Here is an 18539-nt window from a genome sequence, read left to right as displayed (position 1 = left end):
CATTGTATACAAGCAACTAGTATTGTCAAACCAGGTGCACCCATCGAAGAACTCGTTAGAAACATAGAAACTGAAAATGATCATCATATTGTCGTCATAGCTGGAGCCAATAATGTATATAAAAATGACCTCCACAGTGCAACACGAAACCTTAAGGCAATACTAAATTCAACAGGAGAGAAATCAGTTTTTGTAGTCGGAATTCCAAATAGGCATGACCTTTCTGAATGGTCATGTGTGAACGTGGAAATCATAAAAGCAAACAGGCAATACTCAAAGATTTGCAGGGCCTACCAAAATGCATATTTTATAAGTATGGACTCCTTGCAAAGAGACTGTTACACGAGACATGGCATGCACCTTAATAACAGAGGCAAGAAGATTCTGTGCCAAAACATCAGCATGATACTGAAAGCATCTGACAACCAAGAAGTAATTGCTGCTCTTCCAGTTCCTTGCTTGACACAAGCAGAGCCTGAAGAAATGGTTACTTCTATTGCAGCAGTAGAAGTAGAGGTGGAAGCAGCAATTGTACCTACACACATAACAAATGCTGCAGCAGCAGTACCTACCACACTTCATCTACAGGATTCAACAGCAGCAGAAGATGAAGCAACATCCAAATCTCCACTGTCACCAGTTGCCACAACAATGCCTACAGCAGCAGCAGCAGCAGTACCTATCACACTTCACCAGCAAGATTCAACAGCAGCAGAAGAAGAAGCAACCACCTTATCTCCTCAGTCACCAGATGCCACAACAGTGCCTCCAGACACCATAACAGCAGTTCCATCAATTCCTCTAGTAGCAGCTTCATCTACAATATCCTAACAAGGAGTAGGTATACAACAGTAGATGTGCTACCACTCCAAGTGAACAATTTTTTAATAAAAGGCAACAAGAGGTAGAAATCCAAAAGATAAGCCCTGAAAAACGTTTGAAAACCAATCACCATAGCGTTCAGTGTGTAAGCAATAAGAGTATGGATCTTAAAATATGTTACCTTAACGTTCAAGGACTGAAAGATAAAGAACTTATCATAAATGAGTTTGGTCTTGATAACCAGTTTGATATTTTTTGTCTGAGTGAACAATGGGCTAATGAGAATGAACTTGCAGTTGCCAAATTTGACAGTTTTAGTATAGTAAATAGTTACTGTAGGAAAGAGCACATTAGAGGTGGTGTGGCAATTTATTCCAACCAGTCACTAAATTGTACAATAACCAAACTAGACCAAAATTCCTTGTGTGATGAACAGCACTTTGAAGTTACGGGTATAATCATTAATAGTCATAAGCTAATAGTAGTATCCATGTACAGATCACCAAAGGGAAGCATTAACATATTTTTAGAAAGAATGGACATGCTATTGAGTGAATTAAGTAATATTAAATGGCTACATTATGATATTGCAATAGGAGGTGATTCGAATGCTGATTTTGATGTTACTAAATGTAAGGGTAGTGTTGCAGATCTGGAAAACTTACTAAGACAATACAATTTACATCATGTTAATAACAGGCCGACAAGAAACAAAGCATGTTTAGATAACATATTTGTAAACTTCAAGACCACTGAAAACACGTGAGAAGTTGTAGTGTTCCCATTCTCTGACCATGACTCCGTATCTCTAAATTATGCAAGTAAAATTCCCCTCAATAGGAGCAATGCAAACAGACCTGTCCCAACAGTTGTGATTACCAGACCCATAAGTGAGGATAAAATTAACACATTTCGTAATTCCCTTGCTGACAGAGACTGGTTTGACCATTGTAGTGTCGATGGACATTACACATCAAGTAATGACCTGCCAGCCAAAATAATATTTGATAAACTTTTTAATGCATTCTTGACCCTATTTTACCATAGTATTCCCATAAAGAAAATCAAAATAATGGACAGCAGCCACAAATCCAGATCTCAAAACAGACAAAATATATGGTACACTAAACAGCTGACAGATCTAAAGAAACAAGTTTTGTTACTGTACAGCATATACAATAGTATGAAGTCTGACTGTGCCAAATCAGCCTATGTGGAATGCAGGAATGAATACAAAAAAGCCATCCTGCAAGCCAAAAAAACCTACAATGCCAACAGCATACATAATTCCACCAATAAATGCAAAACCGCTTGGAAAGTAATTAACAGTGCTGCCAGAGATACTAAAAAAGACAAAATTAATATCCCACCACAAACACTCGATGAGTTTTTTATTAATTTAGTGAAAGAAATAGGAGACGCACTTATCAAACCAAACATTAGTCCATCAGAGTTACTCTCCCAAAATTGGGGTAGACAGTCACTAAATACAAGCATGGTAACCTTCTCCAAAGTATCGCCTAGATATGTACAAGGGGTCATAAAACAACTGAAATCATCTGATAGCTTAGATATATATGTCATATCATGCAAACTGCTAAAAAAAAGTGTGTGACCGCATTCTCTACCCCTTAACCCATTGCATAAACAAGTGCTTACTTGAGGGATATTTTCCTGATGAGTTAAAACTGTCTAGGATCGTCCCAGTATACAAAAAGGGAGATAAAGACTCTCCATTTAGCTACAGGTGTATTTCAATAGTACCTGCATTGTCAAAGGTAATAGAATGCATCATGTACCAACAATTATCATCTCACTTTGAGAATCTAGGAATAATTAATGCTACACAATATGGGTTTAGGAGGAATCTGTCAACCATTGATGCAATCAACACGGTAGTCAGTTACATCCTCAAAGTTTATGAGAACAAAGGCTTTGCTCAGGTCTCATTCTGTGACCTAAGCAAGGCCTTCGACTGTGTTGAGCACATGCCACTACTAGAGAAACTAGAATTCTACGGCATCAAAGAAAACAGTCTCAGACTATTAAAAGCTTATCTCAACAACCGTAAACAGGTAGTTTGTGTTGGTAAGGAAATGTCAAACATAGAAAATGTTAAAGTAGATGTGCCTCAGGGATCTGTACTGGGGCCCTTCCTGTTTCTGATAATGATCAATGACCTCCCCTCATTTATTAGATCCACCACTGTGTTGTATGCAGATGATATGACTTTTCTCCATAGCAGTAACAGTCTTAATGATCTTAAAACCTGTGCTGAAAATACACTCACTCATGCAGCATATTGATTCAGAGCAAATGGTTTCCTGCTAAATGAAAATAAAACTCAGCAGATAATCTTCACTCTAAGAGACAAGCCACTATCTGATGACCCTAGTTCTGTTAAATTCCTGGGACTTTATTTAGATGAAAAGTTATCCTGGGGCCAACATGTAAACTATATTAGTAGTAAACTATCTAGAGTAATTTATTTATTAAGACAACTCAGAAATTGTGTACCTGAAACATACATCAGATCATCTTATTTTGCATTTTTCCAGAGTATAATATCCTATGGCATTATCTTGTGGGGTAACTGTAGTCATATACATGACATCCTATTATTGCAAAAGAAAGCCATTAGGATAATTACAAATTCTTCACATAAGGCTCAGTGCAAACCCTTATTTACTAAACAAAAAATTATGACTGTAATAAACCTCTATATATACAATGTCTTAATCTTTACGAAGAAGAACCTACAAGATGTGAAACATGGAGAAAATGTACATTGTTACAACACAAGAAGCATCAAACACATATACAAGCCTTACCACAGACTATCAAAATCAATAAATAGCTATGAAGTGACAGGGCACAAGCTATTTAATAAGCTGCCACATGCCATACAGGATCTTCCTGAACATACATTCAAAGAAAGACTGCATGAATGGTTTATTGCCCACCCGTTCTATGATATCAATGAATTCTTCAACTGTAAAATGCAGTAATCCAACAGATGACCCACTGTACATTTATTGTAATATAAGCTAAAATATTTCAGTAGTCAATACCTTATCACACTGTATTATAAATTGTAACTTCATTTGACGTTGTCAATTGCTGTAATGGCCTAAAGACAATAAAATCTTTGTTATTATTATTATTATTAAGTATATGCAAGAGATATATGAAAATATTAATGTAGTGATATTCTCGTATTTTTAAGATCAAGTTTGAAATAAGTTATGAAGTAGTGTCTGATTGTACGTATTTATGTTTCCATGGAACACCATATTGAATGAAAGGAGCAGAGGAACTGTAGATAATGGAGGGTGGATAAAGGACCATAGAGTCTGCACACCATTAGGAGCCGTTCAGTTGTATTGTGCTCCTATGTTTTATAAAAGTTTTTGATAACAACAAATTGCTTGATGCTGATTTCCATCCTCTGCCATGTCATTTTTAGGACTGGAATCACCACATAACCATTCAACAAACAGGACTAGTAAGAATAATGTGTAAGTTTGATAGCTAAACATCTTCTGATGGCTTCTCTCTGATATGAAGCAAGAAATTCAAAATGTACCTAATCAGTCATTTCATCCACAAATGATCAGATTATCTAGACTGAGGAATTTAAAATTCCTTTTAGCTTCAGGCTAAATAGCAATGTTCATTCTAAACATGCCTCTACAGCTATTGTTCTGTGAGAATTATACATGTGGTCACATAGACATTAACCTTTAATATGAGATTTAAAAAACAACTATTTAATGTATGTGAGGAAGGCTCAGCATTTTCTAACACAGGAAGTTTCTTGATCATTTTACTTTGCTATAATTAACTTAAGTAAGCAAAAACAACATACAGTATTTTAACAATACTTAATTATTAATGCAATTTCTAGGTACTATCCCACTTTTCTAATGTATATCTCAATTTTTATGCCCTTCATGGCAGGAACTCGAAACAATGAATGAATTAATTTATTTCACTTTCCAAATTGTGTTGGCTTAACTGTGGTCACTCTCAAGATGTTGCAGCCTTTTTCTTTCTTTACATATGTTTTAGCATACATTTCTGTTAATACTGCCCAATAATACTTCACTTCTACTCAATACTGTGGGCACTATATAATATGCAATACAGTTAATTTAAAATTGTGTGACTGTATACTGTTATAACACTTATTTTCAGCATTTACTAATTTATTTGAGTGACATGATGAGTAATACCTTGAGTAATCTGAGAGTGTGATGTTAGTTGGCTCATCGGCACTGGAACCTTCCTTCATAAGGCGTGTTACTATTTTAACCCTGAGACGTTCCTTTTTCGCGGCATTAACAATCTGCAAAGTTACACATTTATGTGATGAATTTTCTATTTACTGTATATTATCATTCATATAAGGCACTTCTTTATTTTTTGTCATGACAACTTATTTCAAAATGGCTAATTTCATTTTTTCCTGTAATACATATATCACAACAAGCTGAATTCCTTACACATTACACAACTTTGTAGCATTTTTATGCATGTACATTATAAATGTGCCTGCAGTGCAGCTACCAAGTGAGCTACTTTACCATTTAAAGCACAGAAATGAGACTCAGCAGTTATCAAGTTAACTGACAAAATCATGAGAGGCAAGCAACAGTATGCTACAACAGAATAATTGTTTTGAAGTAAAATACTACTCTTGTCAGCACTGCCAATTCTATGCAAATGACACTGCTCTTAGTCGTTAGGTAAAGGCCATTGGCCACTGAATTGTCCATGATGAGGGGTAATGCCTCAGATTTGGTATTCTTGGCAAAGTCTTGACACAAAGGATCTCAGACTATTCAATTCCCTAATGATTTTCAAAATGTAATGCATTGTGCATCTAGCTCCAACTTCCATTCCATATTCAAAGTCTGTTAATTCCTGTTGCGCAGCCTTAATGACATCAGAAACCTTTTCACACGAATCCCCTGAATACAAATGACAGCTTCGCCAATGCAGTGCTCTTTTATATCATGGTATATGATACTACTGCCATTTCTATATGTGTACATTACTATCCCATGACTTCTGTCACCTCAGTGTGAATCACTGATTCAAATAACTTTAATGAATGATGTATTCCCAGCAAACACGGTAGTTAATATAAATGCAAGTTTGAACCAGCAATACAGTGTTAATATCAGTTAATAAAATGCCAGCAATTGTTTAAAGCCACAGGGATTGTTTCACAATATGATGGGAGGCCATTTCTTTATGAGTTGCAGCAAACTTTGTCATCTTTACTTTCAAGACTAGTATTCAATTAATCTATGTAACCTAGGCATTATGAGCTGAATTAGCTCATAATTAAGGATGTAGTCATCAAAACAGCACTAGTGGTGTCACCTGTGAAGGCAGCTTCAAGTAGAGCATGGTGCTCTGTCCTCATTCGCTGGACATTGCCAAAGAATCCTTGTTTGTTGTACCTGTCATCCCATATCTTGCCCACACAGTGGCAAGCCGCAGCATCTGCAAACTTTCTGCTTTCTTCTGGCTCACAAAGTGTGCCCTATGAGATGTCCAGAACTGATGATATTCATTATCAATGATGAAATCCACTATAGTTGTAAAAATCATTTATCTCTAAAAAGGAAAGCAAAATCTGGTTTTAGGACCTGTGCCCCATCTTAATGTATATACTAAAATGAGTGTCCATAGAGGATACATAAGTGAAGTTAAAATAACCTCAGTTATGCAACCTTTATGGACTCTCATTTTAATATGCATTTGAAGATGGGTCACAGGTCCTGAAACTGGATTGTGCATTACTTTTTAGAAATAAATAATTTTTGCAACTGTAGTGGGTTTTAATGTTGATAATTAACTTCGACCTCTCATGGTCGGAGTTCATACACATGTAGAATTTTTTTAAAGATGTCATATTCACTGTTGACTGTAGTAATTATTTACTTCTCTTTTTGTATTATAAATTAAAAAAACACCATTTTTTGCTGCACTCTAGTATATTCCACACAGTTGCATTTCACCTTTTTCACTTTAAGGCATCTTCAATGGAATATAGAATGATACAGTTTTGTTTTGATATGTGTTGTCTACATATTGTGCCATTCTGGATACCACTGATGATGACTTAAAATGAAAAAGACAAAACATGTCTGGGAGAAATAAAAGACAGTGCAGCCAAAAATGGTGTTTTTTATTAAAAAAAATAAATAAATAAAAATAAATCTGGCTGTGCTTGTCGTGAGGGTGGCCATACAAACAAACTTGTTATTTATTTCTATATTTGCAGTTTTGGCCTTTGGGCCATTTTCAAGATGTACTGTAAAAGATTTTGCTTCATCACATGTCAGACTTTAAAATCCTCTGACATTTATACATGTCATCATCAAAAATAGGCCTTTCCACTGAAGTAATACAGTAATATCAGACACATGTGAAGCTCTGCAAAGCTCTGCACATCATGAAATGACGTAAATAATTTGTATGACATACAGAGCTTCACATTTGTCTGATGTTACTATATTTCTACAGTGAAAACGCCTATTTCTGATGATTACGTGTAGCCATGTCAGATAATTTTAGTCTGACATGTGCTGAAGCATCTTTTGCAGTACCACTTGAAAATGGGCCAAAGGCTGAAACAGAAATAGTGAAATAAATAATTTCTACAGTCAACAGAAAATATAAAATCATATATGAAGATAGTAACTATTCTCGAAAGAACAGATACCACTGATGACCATGCAGCTTCTCTAGAATAAATGATAATTAATTGAAACCGTCAGCTGCCAACAGCTGTTGTTGACATACCTTGATGGGGACAGCTGAAAATGTGTGCCCCAATTGGGACTTGAACCCGGGATCTCCTGCTTACATGGCAGATGCTCTATCCATCTGAGCCACCTATGACACAGATGAATAGTGCGACTGCAGAGACTTATTCCTTGCACGCTTCCCGTTAGACCCACATTCCCAACTGTCCACAATCTACATACGTAATGTACCAAATACATATTTGCCCATCCACTCATTACTTGTGCACACTAAGGTGTCGATTCCAGTAAGAGTTTGGGCAACCTGTGCGCATTCACAGAGACAAAGGTCAATGAATGGGTAGCCTTTAACTATATATATGAATATAGTAACTGTTCTTGAAAGAACAGATACCATTGGTGACCGCACAGCTTCTCTAGAATAAATTATAATTAATTGAAACCCTCAGCTGCCGACAGGTGTTGTTGATATACCTTGATGGGGCACAAATTTTCAGCTGTGCAGGGTATAAGTCCCTGCAGTCGCACTATTCGTCTGTGTCCTCAGTGGCTCAGATGGACAGAGCATCTGCAATGTAAGCAGGAGATCCTGGGTTCTAGTACCAGTCAGGGCACACATTTTCAGCTGTCCCCATTGAGGTATATCAACAACACCTGTTGGCAGCTGAGGGTTTCAATTAATTATCATTTATTCTAGAGAAGCTGCACGGTCATCAGTGGTATCTGTTCTTTCAATAACAGTTACTATCTTCATATACATAGTTAAAGGCTACCCAGCCTTTGACCTTCGTCTGTGCGAATGTGCACAGGTTGCCCGAACTCCTATGGGAAGTCGGCACCTTAGTGTGTGTGAGTAGTGAGTGGATGGGCAAATATCTATTAGGTACATTATGTAAGTAGATTGTGGACAGTTGGGAGTGTGGGTCTCATGGGAAGCGTGCAGGGGATAAGTCCCTGCAGTTGCACTATTCATCTGTTTCCTCAGAGGCTTAGATGGATAGAGCATCTGCCATGCAAGCAGGAGATCCTGGGTTCGGATCCCAGTCGGGGCACACATTTTCAGCTGTCCCTATTGCAGTATATCAGTAACACCTGTGGGCAGCTGAGGGTTTCAATTAATTATCAAATATGACATCCTTTGATAACTAATAGTTTAGATACCTGCATGGTTCAGAACAGTACAAAAACTTGGTTTTTACTTTATTTGTCTCAAATAAAATGTTGAACTGTTATTTATTAATAAATATAACATTACAAGAGTTTATATAATAACTAAAAGATGTTTGCCTGAATTTTTATCTTCGGTTTTCCTCCAATGGAAGACTTCTTGTCTGATCTTTGTGACAATCACCCCACTAAGTTTGTTTGATTCATAAAAGACTCAAAATTATCCATCTTTGTACATTTTAACAGTATTGTACCATTTTTGATAACTCTGGGGAAAAATATTATCTCAAAATATAGCAGACCCTAAGAATATTGAAATATGTATCCAGAGCAAGAAATAAAAGGTGGTATCATACATACTAATGGAGATGCTTTGTACAACAAACTACCTCATGCTTTCAGACTGCCATCGCCTTTGATTGATCTGTGTAAATCACACTTCATACTAAGGTGTATACTACAATGGTAAAAAACTGGATTCATGTTGTGTATTAAGGGTTGCAGTGGAATTGATGAGACATTATAATACTCCGTTCTCAGACACACACTACCCCTGGGCTTGAAAATGTTCATATGGTGTTTTTTGTTGATAGGATAGCACATTTTGCATGTAGAGTCATCAAGTGGGGTAAGTTTATACATATCAAAACTGTTACATACAGTAAAACAATTGATTTTCAAATTATCATTTGAATGCAGTGACAAATACATCTACAAAACTCCAGTGCATGAACATCAATGAGGCTTTAAATATTCTGTTTCCTTCACTTCTGCAAGGAAATAAAAGTAATAAATGATTCTGATACATGCATCCACATTAAAATCTACATTATATAAACATTTTTAGACTTCACATGCATGATCCTACACATGCATTCTTAAACACTTATTGGACTGCATAGGATGCTATGAATACCATTTGGGAAGACTGCTGTATTGCAGGTACTGACTGACAGATAAAGGTTAGTGGAACAGTATAAATCAGGACAGTATGCAAGCTGAACTTCTGCTGTTTCCAAAATCACAGCTGGCAATTTACTGTTTCATAAAGTGCATGGTGCAAATTTTTTGTATCTTCATGTAAAAAGAAGAAGCATTTGATGGCATTTAACAAATTTTCATAATGTGGACGAACAGTATTGTATTTAAGTCAGTAGATCCCTTCAAACAAAACTGTTTTCTGTGCTTCTCAGTACCAATTTTACTACCACATAGCAGAAAATTAGAAGCATTGAGATTTGACAGGCACACATAACAGAAAGAAACTTCCTAGCTTTTGAAGTTATCACTTGATAAGCTAGAGTAAAATATATACAGAAAACACACACACACAAATGCATGCATGCGCTTCTTCTGCCCCTTTATGGTTCTGTCTGGACTAACAGTACCAATGATTTGTTTCTCAGCTAGTGGACTGGTTGTGGTGGGGGCAGAGTTAGGTGAGGTGGATACAGGGATAGGGAGAGGGAAGTGGGAGGTTGGGAGAGGGTCTGGGGATGGGTGGCTGGCAGTTCAGAGGGAGGCAGTTAGCAGTTAGTTAGTTGGTTAGCAGGCTAGGAATATGGGAGCAAGGGGTGGCAGGTATGTAATGCATGAATGCATGATTGTATGGGTTGGTGGAGAATGGCACACACTGAAGGTGAGATGTAAATGTGAATTTGGGGGGGGGGGGGGCAGGATGGAGGATTGGGAAACCTTTGGGAGGAGGGCGAAGGGACAGTGGATTACCTGAGATTGATGCTAGCATGATTATGGAAGTGGAGGACGTGTTATAAGGATAACTCCCATCTGTACAATTAAGAGAAGCTGGTGGTGGAGGGGAGGATCCAGATGGCACAGATTGTGAAGCAGCAACTGAAAATGAGCATGCCCTACTCTGATGCATGTTGTGCCACTGGATGGTCGACCTTGTTCTTGGTAACAGTTTGGTGGTGGCCATTGATCCTGGTGGACAGCCGGTTGGTAGTCACACAAACAAAAGAACCCATGGAGTATTTGCAGCAGTGCTGGTGTATGACATGGCTGCTTTAATAGTTGGGCCAGCCTCTGATACAGTTGAATAAGTCTGTCACTGGCCTAAAGTAGGAGGTGCTGGGTGGGTGGATTGTGCAGGTCCTGCATCTTGGTCTGCCACAGGGATATGATTCTTGTGGTAAAGGAGTCGGGAGTTGGGCAGGCAATGAAGCAATACTTTTGGAAAGGTGGGAAGGACCTTGGTAGGATGTTCCTCATTTCAGAGCAGGATGAGAGATAATCAAAGCCCTGACAAAGGACATGGTTAAGTTGTTCCAGTTGAGAGTGATATTGAGTGGTGAGGAGGGCAGTCCTTTGTAGTTTATTCTTGAGGTTGGTGGGAATATTGGGTGTGTGTGAAGATATGGCATGGGAAATTTATTTATTTACATGTCAAGTTCCGTAGGATCAAATTGAGGAGGAAATCTCCAAGGTCATGGAACATCTCACTACGTGAAATCACAAAATAAAAGGATTAACAGATAAAAATGAAATATTTATGAACCCAAAAAAAGTCAATCCATAAGTTTAAGTAAACCCAATCAACTATACAACTAGAATCAGCTTAATTTTTCAAGGAACTCCTTGAGAGAATTGAAGGAGTGACCCATAAGGAAACTCTTCAGTTTTGATTTGAAAGTGCATGGATTACTGCTAAGATTTTCGAATTCAAGTGGTAGCTTATTGAAAATGGATGCAGTAGTATACTGCACACCTTTATGCACAAGAGTTAAGGAAGTCTGATCCAAATGCAGGTTTGATATCTGCCAAGTATTAAGTGAGTGAAAGCTCCTTATTCTTGGGAAAAAGCAAATATTGTTAATAAGAAATGACAGTAAGAATTATATATATTGAGAGGCCAATGTAAAATACCCAGACTCATGAACAGGGGTCAACAAGAGGTTCATGAACTTACACCACTTATTGCCCAAACTGCCTGTTTTGGAGCCAAAAATTTCTTTTAGAATGGGAAGAGTTATCCCAAACTATAATACCATATGACATAAGTGAATGACAATACACAAAGTAGACTAATATTCATGTCGAATGATCACTCACTTGAGACACTGTTAGTAAAAATTGCAGCATTAAGTATTTGAAAAAGATCCTGAACATGAGCTTTCCACGACAGTTTATGATCTATCTGAACACCTAGAAAATTGAATTGTTCAGTTTCACTAATCATATGCCCTTTCATGAAATTAAAACATCAGGTTGTGTTGAATTGTGTGATAGAAACTGTAAAAACTGAGTCTTACTGTCACTTAGTGTCAGTTTATTTTCCATAAGCCATGCCCATGGGTCATGAACTGCACGATTTGAAACAGAGCCAATGTTGCACATAACATCCCTTACTACCAAACTAGTGTCATCAGCAAAAAGAAATATTTTAGAGTTACCTGCACTTACATAAATAAGGAACAGGAGTGGCTCCAACACTGATCCCTGGGGAACCCTCCACTTAACTGTACACCACTCAGACCTACATCACAGCCATTCTCAACATAATGATTAATGACCTTTTGCTGTCTGTTGCTAAGGCAAGAGGTGAATCAACTGTGAGCTACTACCCGTATTCCGTAATGGTCCAACTTCTGGAGCAATATTTTGTGATCAACACAATCAAACACCTTAGTTAAATCAAAAAATATGCCTATTGGTCGAAACCTTTTGTTTTACCCATCCAGTACCTCACAGAGAAAAGAGAATATAGCATTTTCAGTTCTTAAATGACTGCTAAAGCCGAACTATAGGTTTGATAGCAAATCATGTGATATAAAATGATTAATTATCCTTACATACACAGCCTTTCCAATAACTTTAGCAAACACCAATGTTATTGAAAAAGGTCTAAAATTATCTACATTATCCCTTTCTCCCTTTTTATAAAGCGACTTCATTACTGAGTACTTTAATCGCTCAGGAAATTGACCATTCCTAAAAGAAAAGCTACAAATATGGCTAAATACAGGGCTAACATTTTCAGCACAGTATTTTAATATTCTGCTAGGTACTCCATCATAACCATGAGAGTCCTTAGTCATCAGTGATTTAATTATCAACCCAATCTCCCCCTTGTCTATATCACAGAGTTATATGATTCCCTGCAAAAACTAAATTTTTATTTAATTCACCAGCAATGCTCAGAAAACGATTGTTAAATACTGTACATATATCCGATTTATCAGTAACAGAAATATTTTTACTACGACTGACTTTATATCGTCGACCTTCTGCTGCTGACCAGACACTTCCTTCTCAACTGACCATATGGTTTTAATTTTATTGTGTGAATTAGCTATTATATTTGCATATCACATATTCTTTGCCTTCCTAATAACATTTTTAAGTGCCTTACACTACTGTTTGTAATGGGCTACTGTAGCTTGATTGTGACTACTTCTAACATTTTGATATAATTTCTCCTTTGTTGTACATGATATTCTTATCCCACTTGTGAGCCACCCAGGCTGCCTACTACTGCTAGTACCCCATTTAGAATGTTCTTACGGAAAGCAACTCTGAAAGAGCATGAGAAATGTGTTAAGGAAAGCATTATATTTATCATCTATGTTATTGGCACAATAAACATCCTGCCACTCTTGTTTCTTGACAAGGTTTAAAAAACTCTCTATTGCTGTTGGATTAACTTTCCTAGATAGTTAGTAATTATATGTGAAATTTGTTTGACTACAAAAGCCTTTCAGTGTTAATATTTGTGCATCATGGTCTGAAAGGCCATTCATCCTTTTACTAACAGAATGCCCATCTAGTAATGAAGAATGAATAAAAATATTGTCTATGGCTGTGCTACTGTTCCCCTGCACTCTAGCTGGAAGGAACACAGTCTGCATCAGATCATATTAATTTAGGAGATCTACCAACTTCTTTTTTATTGCATCATCATATACAAAATTTATATTGAAGTCACCACATCTAACTAATTTCTGGTACTTCCTACAAAGTGGATCAAGAACCCTCTCTAGCTTGAGCAGAAATGCTCTGAAGTCAGAGTTAGGGGACCTATAAACAACAACAATTAGAAGTTTAGTTTCACTACATTCAACTGCCCCTGCACAGCATTCAAATATCTGTTCAGTGCAGTGCCCTGATACATCTATGGACTCAAATGGAATACTGTTTTTTTGTGTACAAAGCTGCTCCTCCACCCCGCAAGGAACTCCTTGAAAAACAGCAAGCTAATCTGTATTATGCTAAAGGAAGCCTCTGAATTGTCAAATTATTTAAGTGATGCTCCGACATACCAATAATTTCAGATTCAACATCTATAAGAAGTTCACATACTTCATTTCTAATATCACTTATATTTTGAAGAAATATGCTAATTCCTTCTCTACTTGGAAACATGACATCCACTGAAAGTGAGCCCTTAGTTAGAGGGACTTCCTTGAAGCACGTATACCTATCAGCTGACTTCAATCTAAAAAAGGTGCAGCTCTAACACAAATTACTACAGGAATTTTTCTATGGGTGATCCCACCACCACCCACTACACTGTCACCTAAAAGCTTTGCCAGCCTCACCTTCCCATACCTACTGAGGTGCAGCTCATGCCTAGTGAAACCTGATCTAGTGATAGTCCCATCTGGCACCACTGAAATGTGACCCATGCCCTGTGCCATCAGCACCCTCCCCAGCCCCATGTTAACACACCTAAAAGCCTCATTAAGATGAGGTCGATCATGACACTGAAACAGTTGCATGAAATGAACATTAGTGCCACCAGTTTGAGTAGTTATCTTTACCAGGTCACCACCTACATCATATTCTCCATCCCTATCAAGACTGTTCCCTGCTCCACCCACTATCACCATCTGATCCTCCTTCATAAAATTCCTACATAAATCCCCTATTCTGTCAGTCACCTGAGCCAACCCTGCACTAGGCTACACAATGCTGGTGTCCTGGTACTTGCTCCCCAACACTTCCTGCAACTGCTGACCCACACCTCTACCATGTGAACTACCTAGCACCAGAACCTTTTTCTTTCTGTTAAACTTTTCAACTGACATAAGCCTCCTAACTGCTGAGGACTGCTGCATGTTCCCTACATCTGTTTGTGGCCTATTTTCAGGGTAATTAACTGCCTATGAAGACCTTTGCAAGGCCTTCAATACACTGGGCAAGTGCTTTCTTATTGCTGCAGATATATCTTTCATGAGTGGCATGGCTGTTTGGGACGGTTTTTGGTGTGGAAAGGACTGCAGTGTGGAAAGAAAGACAACTGTCAAAATGCAGGTACTGTGTGTTTCTGGTAGACAGAGGTGTGGATGGAGTGATCAGAGAGGTGGAGCTCAACATCCAGGGAGGTGGAACATTGGGTGTAGGAGGACAAGGTGACGCAGACAGGAGAGATGATTTTGAGATTGTGAAGGAATGTGGATAGGTTATCTTGGCCCTGTCCCAAGATCATGAAGATATCATCAATGAACTAGGGGTTGCAAGTTTTAGAACCCCCCATCAACCCATCACAGCACCCAAACATTGCTTAGCTAATCTTTTCAATATACTTCATCCTCCAAAACTTCTTCCAAACACTCCACAAAACCCAGAACTCAAGCAAACTCAAAACAATGTTGTTACCTTTCCCACCAAAAACCTCAGTCCCACAGAAGTTTCTGTTCTATCCAAAGCCCTCACTTTTAGCTGTACACCAGTGTTGGAGCCTTTGTCTGCTGGAAGGATGATTAGATCAGGATCTGTTTTCAGGTTGTGTATGGCTGTCCTTTCTTCTGCTAAAATGTTAGTGTTCTTAGGTAGGGACCTAGGGAAGTGTAATAAGATCAAGTTCAAGTTAAGTAATTCCTGGAACCTGGTCAGAGGTTGGGTAGGTGGAAGGGGAGGAAGGTCACAGTTGGATGGTAGCATGAACTGGGAGAGGGAAAGTTCAATGTTGGGGTTAGGTTGGCTTTTGTTGGAGGGATTGGTGGCAAAGAAGTACTTCCATTGTAGGGTTCAGGAGAAGGACTGTCGAACTTTGACATATCCAATGTGGTTAAACTTGTGCGTTGGGCTAGAGGTGAAGGTTTGGGATAGGACTGAAACTTCTGTGGGACTAAAGTTTTTTCTAGGAAGGTTAGTAACAGTATTTTGGTTTGATTAGGTTCTGGGTTTTGTGAAGTGTTGGGAGGGAGATTAGGAGGACATGGTAAATTGAAGAGGTCAGCTACACAGGGTCTGGGTGTCCTGAGAGGGTGACGAGGGGATCAAAAGCTCCACAACCCGTAGTCTGTTTCAGGTTCATTGATGATACTGTCATGATCTGTAATCAGGGCCAAGACACCCTATCCACATTCCTTCACAGCCTCAACACTTCTCTGATCCAGTTCACCTGGTCCTCCTCTACCCAACGCACCACCTTCCTGGACACTGACTTCCACCTCTCTGATTGCTCCATCCACACCTCTGTCCACATTGCACCAACTAATCACCAAAAGTACCTTACATTGACAGCTACGATCCTTCCTGCACCAAAAGGTCCCTCCCATACAGCCTTTCCACTTACAGGCAAAGGCCTTCACAGATAGGCAATACCTGCCAAACCTAGTCCACAAACAGATTTCTCATGCCATATCTTCACATATCCTCAATCCCCCCCAATCCCAAGAACCAGCTACAAAGGAGTGCCCTATTCGTCACCCAGTATCACCCTCACCTGGAGCAGCTGAACCACATCCTCTGCCAAGGCTTTGATTATCTCCCATCCCACCGTGAAATGAGGGTCATCCTACCCAAGATTTCTCCCACCCCTCCTACAATGGTGTTCTGTTGCCCACCCAACCTACGTAACATTCTACTCCATCCCGATGCCACACCCACTCCCTGCCCCTTACCACAGGAATCATATCCCTGTGGTAGACCACGGGCTTTCCCAATACACTCGGCCAGCACTTCCAACTCCAGTCCTGCCACAGGCTAATTCTATCCCATCAAAGGTTGCGTCATTTGTGGAAGCAGCCATCCTATCCCATCACAGGTTGTGCCATCTGTGAAAGCAGCCACGTCACATACCAACCCTGCTGCAAATGCTGCACAGCTTTTTATGTTGGTACATCAACCAGCTGTCTACCAGAATAAACAGCCACTGCCAAACTGTTGCCAAGAACGAAGTTCATCATCCAGTGGCACAACATGCAGCTGAGTACAAGATGCCCACTTTCAATAGCTGCTTCAGAACCTGGGCCATCTGGTTCATCCCCTTCACCATCAGCTTCTCTGGACTATGCAGATTTCTTTATCCTTACAACATATTGTCCAGTCCTGTAACCATCCAGGCCTCAATTTCAGGTAATCTACTGTCCCCACATCCTACACTCAACAATTTCCCCTTCCTCGGTACTATAAAACCTCCTTCACTTTATGTCCCCACGTCACCTTCAGCATGGGCCACTCTACACCAACCACTACAATTGTGCATTACACACCTAGCCCATGTATCTCCCACACCTCCCTCCTGCATTCCTAGCTGGCAGACTGACTGCCTCTGAGCTGCTAACCACTCACCCCCATTTTCCATCCCTGTCTTCCTCTTCCTCTGTCCACCCTAATCAATAAAACCTCCACCACAACCAGTGCACCTATCAATAGCTCATCAAAGGATAACTCCGAAAACTAGCAAACTTTCTTTCTTCTGTGTGTGCCTATCAAAAACTCAAAGCTTCTGTTTTTTAGTGTGTGTTATTCTTCAATCAAAAAGTACTTACATTCTACAAGAATTTTCCTACAACATTTACTGGCACATACTGTAGTTATTCTGAGTAATGCAATGAATACAGAGTTACATAAGTGCCACAAGCTTAAAGAATTTGCTTATGTTAAATTAATTTTTTGTTTATTGATAAGTGTAATGTCTTTGACCAGAGCAGAAATGTGCATGGTAAATATTTTACTAAATAGAAAAAAATTATAAAATCAGATTTTAAGTTCTTGTTTAAAAATTAATGTGTAATTGTTAAAGCTTCATTCCATGACAAACGGAACAATTTTTCAATTTCTTACCATCATGTTTTCACAAGGTAGCATGAATAACAATTATCCATGTTAGACTGCTAATGACTTAAACAGTTTTTCAATGCTATAGTGATAATGCAAATAATAGTATTTCTCTATTTTTATGTCTTTTAATACGTTAAAATATTATTTTCCATAAACATACTGATACTTTAAATACAGTTTTCATCCAGAAAATGGGGGAAATTTTAACACAACTGACAGCACAATACTCTAAAACAAAATAAATTCTGCATGGTAGCACAATAGAAGAGATAATGTTCCAGTTTCACTAAGTGCAAATTTCAACTCTGAGAGACTTACTATAAAGCATGCAATTTATTACTGATGTCCCCCTGGAGTCAACATATTACAATACCTGTCCTGGTTTACATTTTCTTCCTTGTCTCCTCACTTCTGTTCAGTCCTGTCTGTCAATCTATTTCTGCTGTACACACATGGTCTTTGCATCCTTCTTCCTATTGCCAGTCTTCTTGATTTGTCATCAGTAGTATCTTTCTCATTTTATTACACTCTTATGCTATCATGTTTTTTCCATCATTTTCTTTGTTTCTTTTGGCAACTTGCTATTTCTAATATATTATTGTTTCATATTTTAATCTTTCTGTGGACAGATGGTTTCTTCTTTTTTGAACTGTCATCTGTCTCCATCTTTTACTCTTTTATGTTCCTTTCCTAGTATTTTGTTTTCTCTGATTTACTGACTAACCTTTCACCACTTCT

At 38.4% G+C, this 18539-nt stretch overlaps 1 protein-coding gene across 1 annotated transcript in view; it reads right to left on the bottom strand.

Moving 5' to 3' along the window:
* Positions 1 to 18539, bottom strand: part of LOC126474385 (cytosolic carboxypeptidase Nna1) — a 325956-nt gene that overhangs the window by 33085 nt on the left and 274332 nt on the right. Inside the window, exon 12 of the mRNA XM_050101852.1 lies at positions 5058 to 5170. Within this exon, the coding sequence (XP_049957809.1) occupies positions 5058 to 5170 (113 nt within the window). The remainder of the gene's footprint in view (positions 1 to 5057; positions 5171 to 18539) is intronic.

This window comes from Schistocerca serialis, chromosome 4, assembly GCF_023864345.2.
Source record: "Schistocerca serialis cubense isolate TAMUIC-IGC-003099 chromosome 4, iqSchSeri2.2, whole genome shotgun sequence".
Lineage (NCBI taxonomy): Eukaryota > Metazoa > Arthropoda > Insecta > Orthoptera > Acrididae > Schistocerca > Schistocerca serialis.
This window is presented reverse-complemented; position numbering and strand designations above follow the sequence as displayed.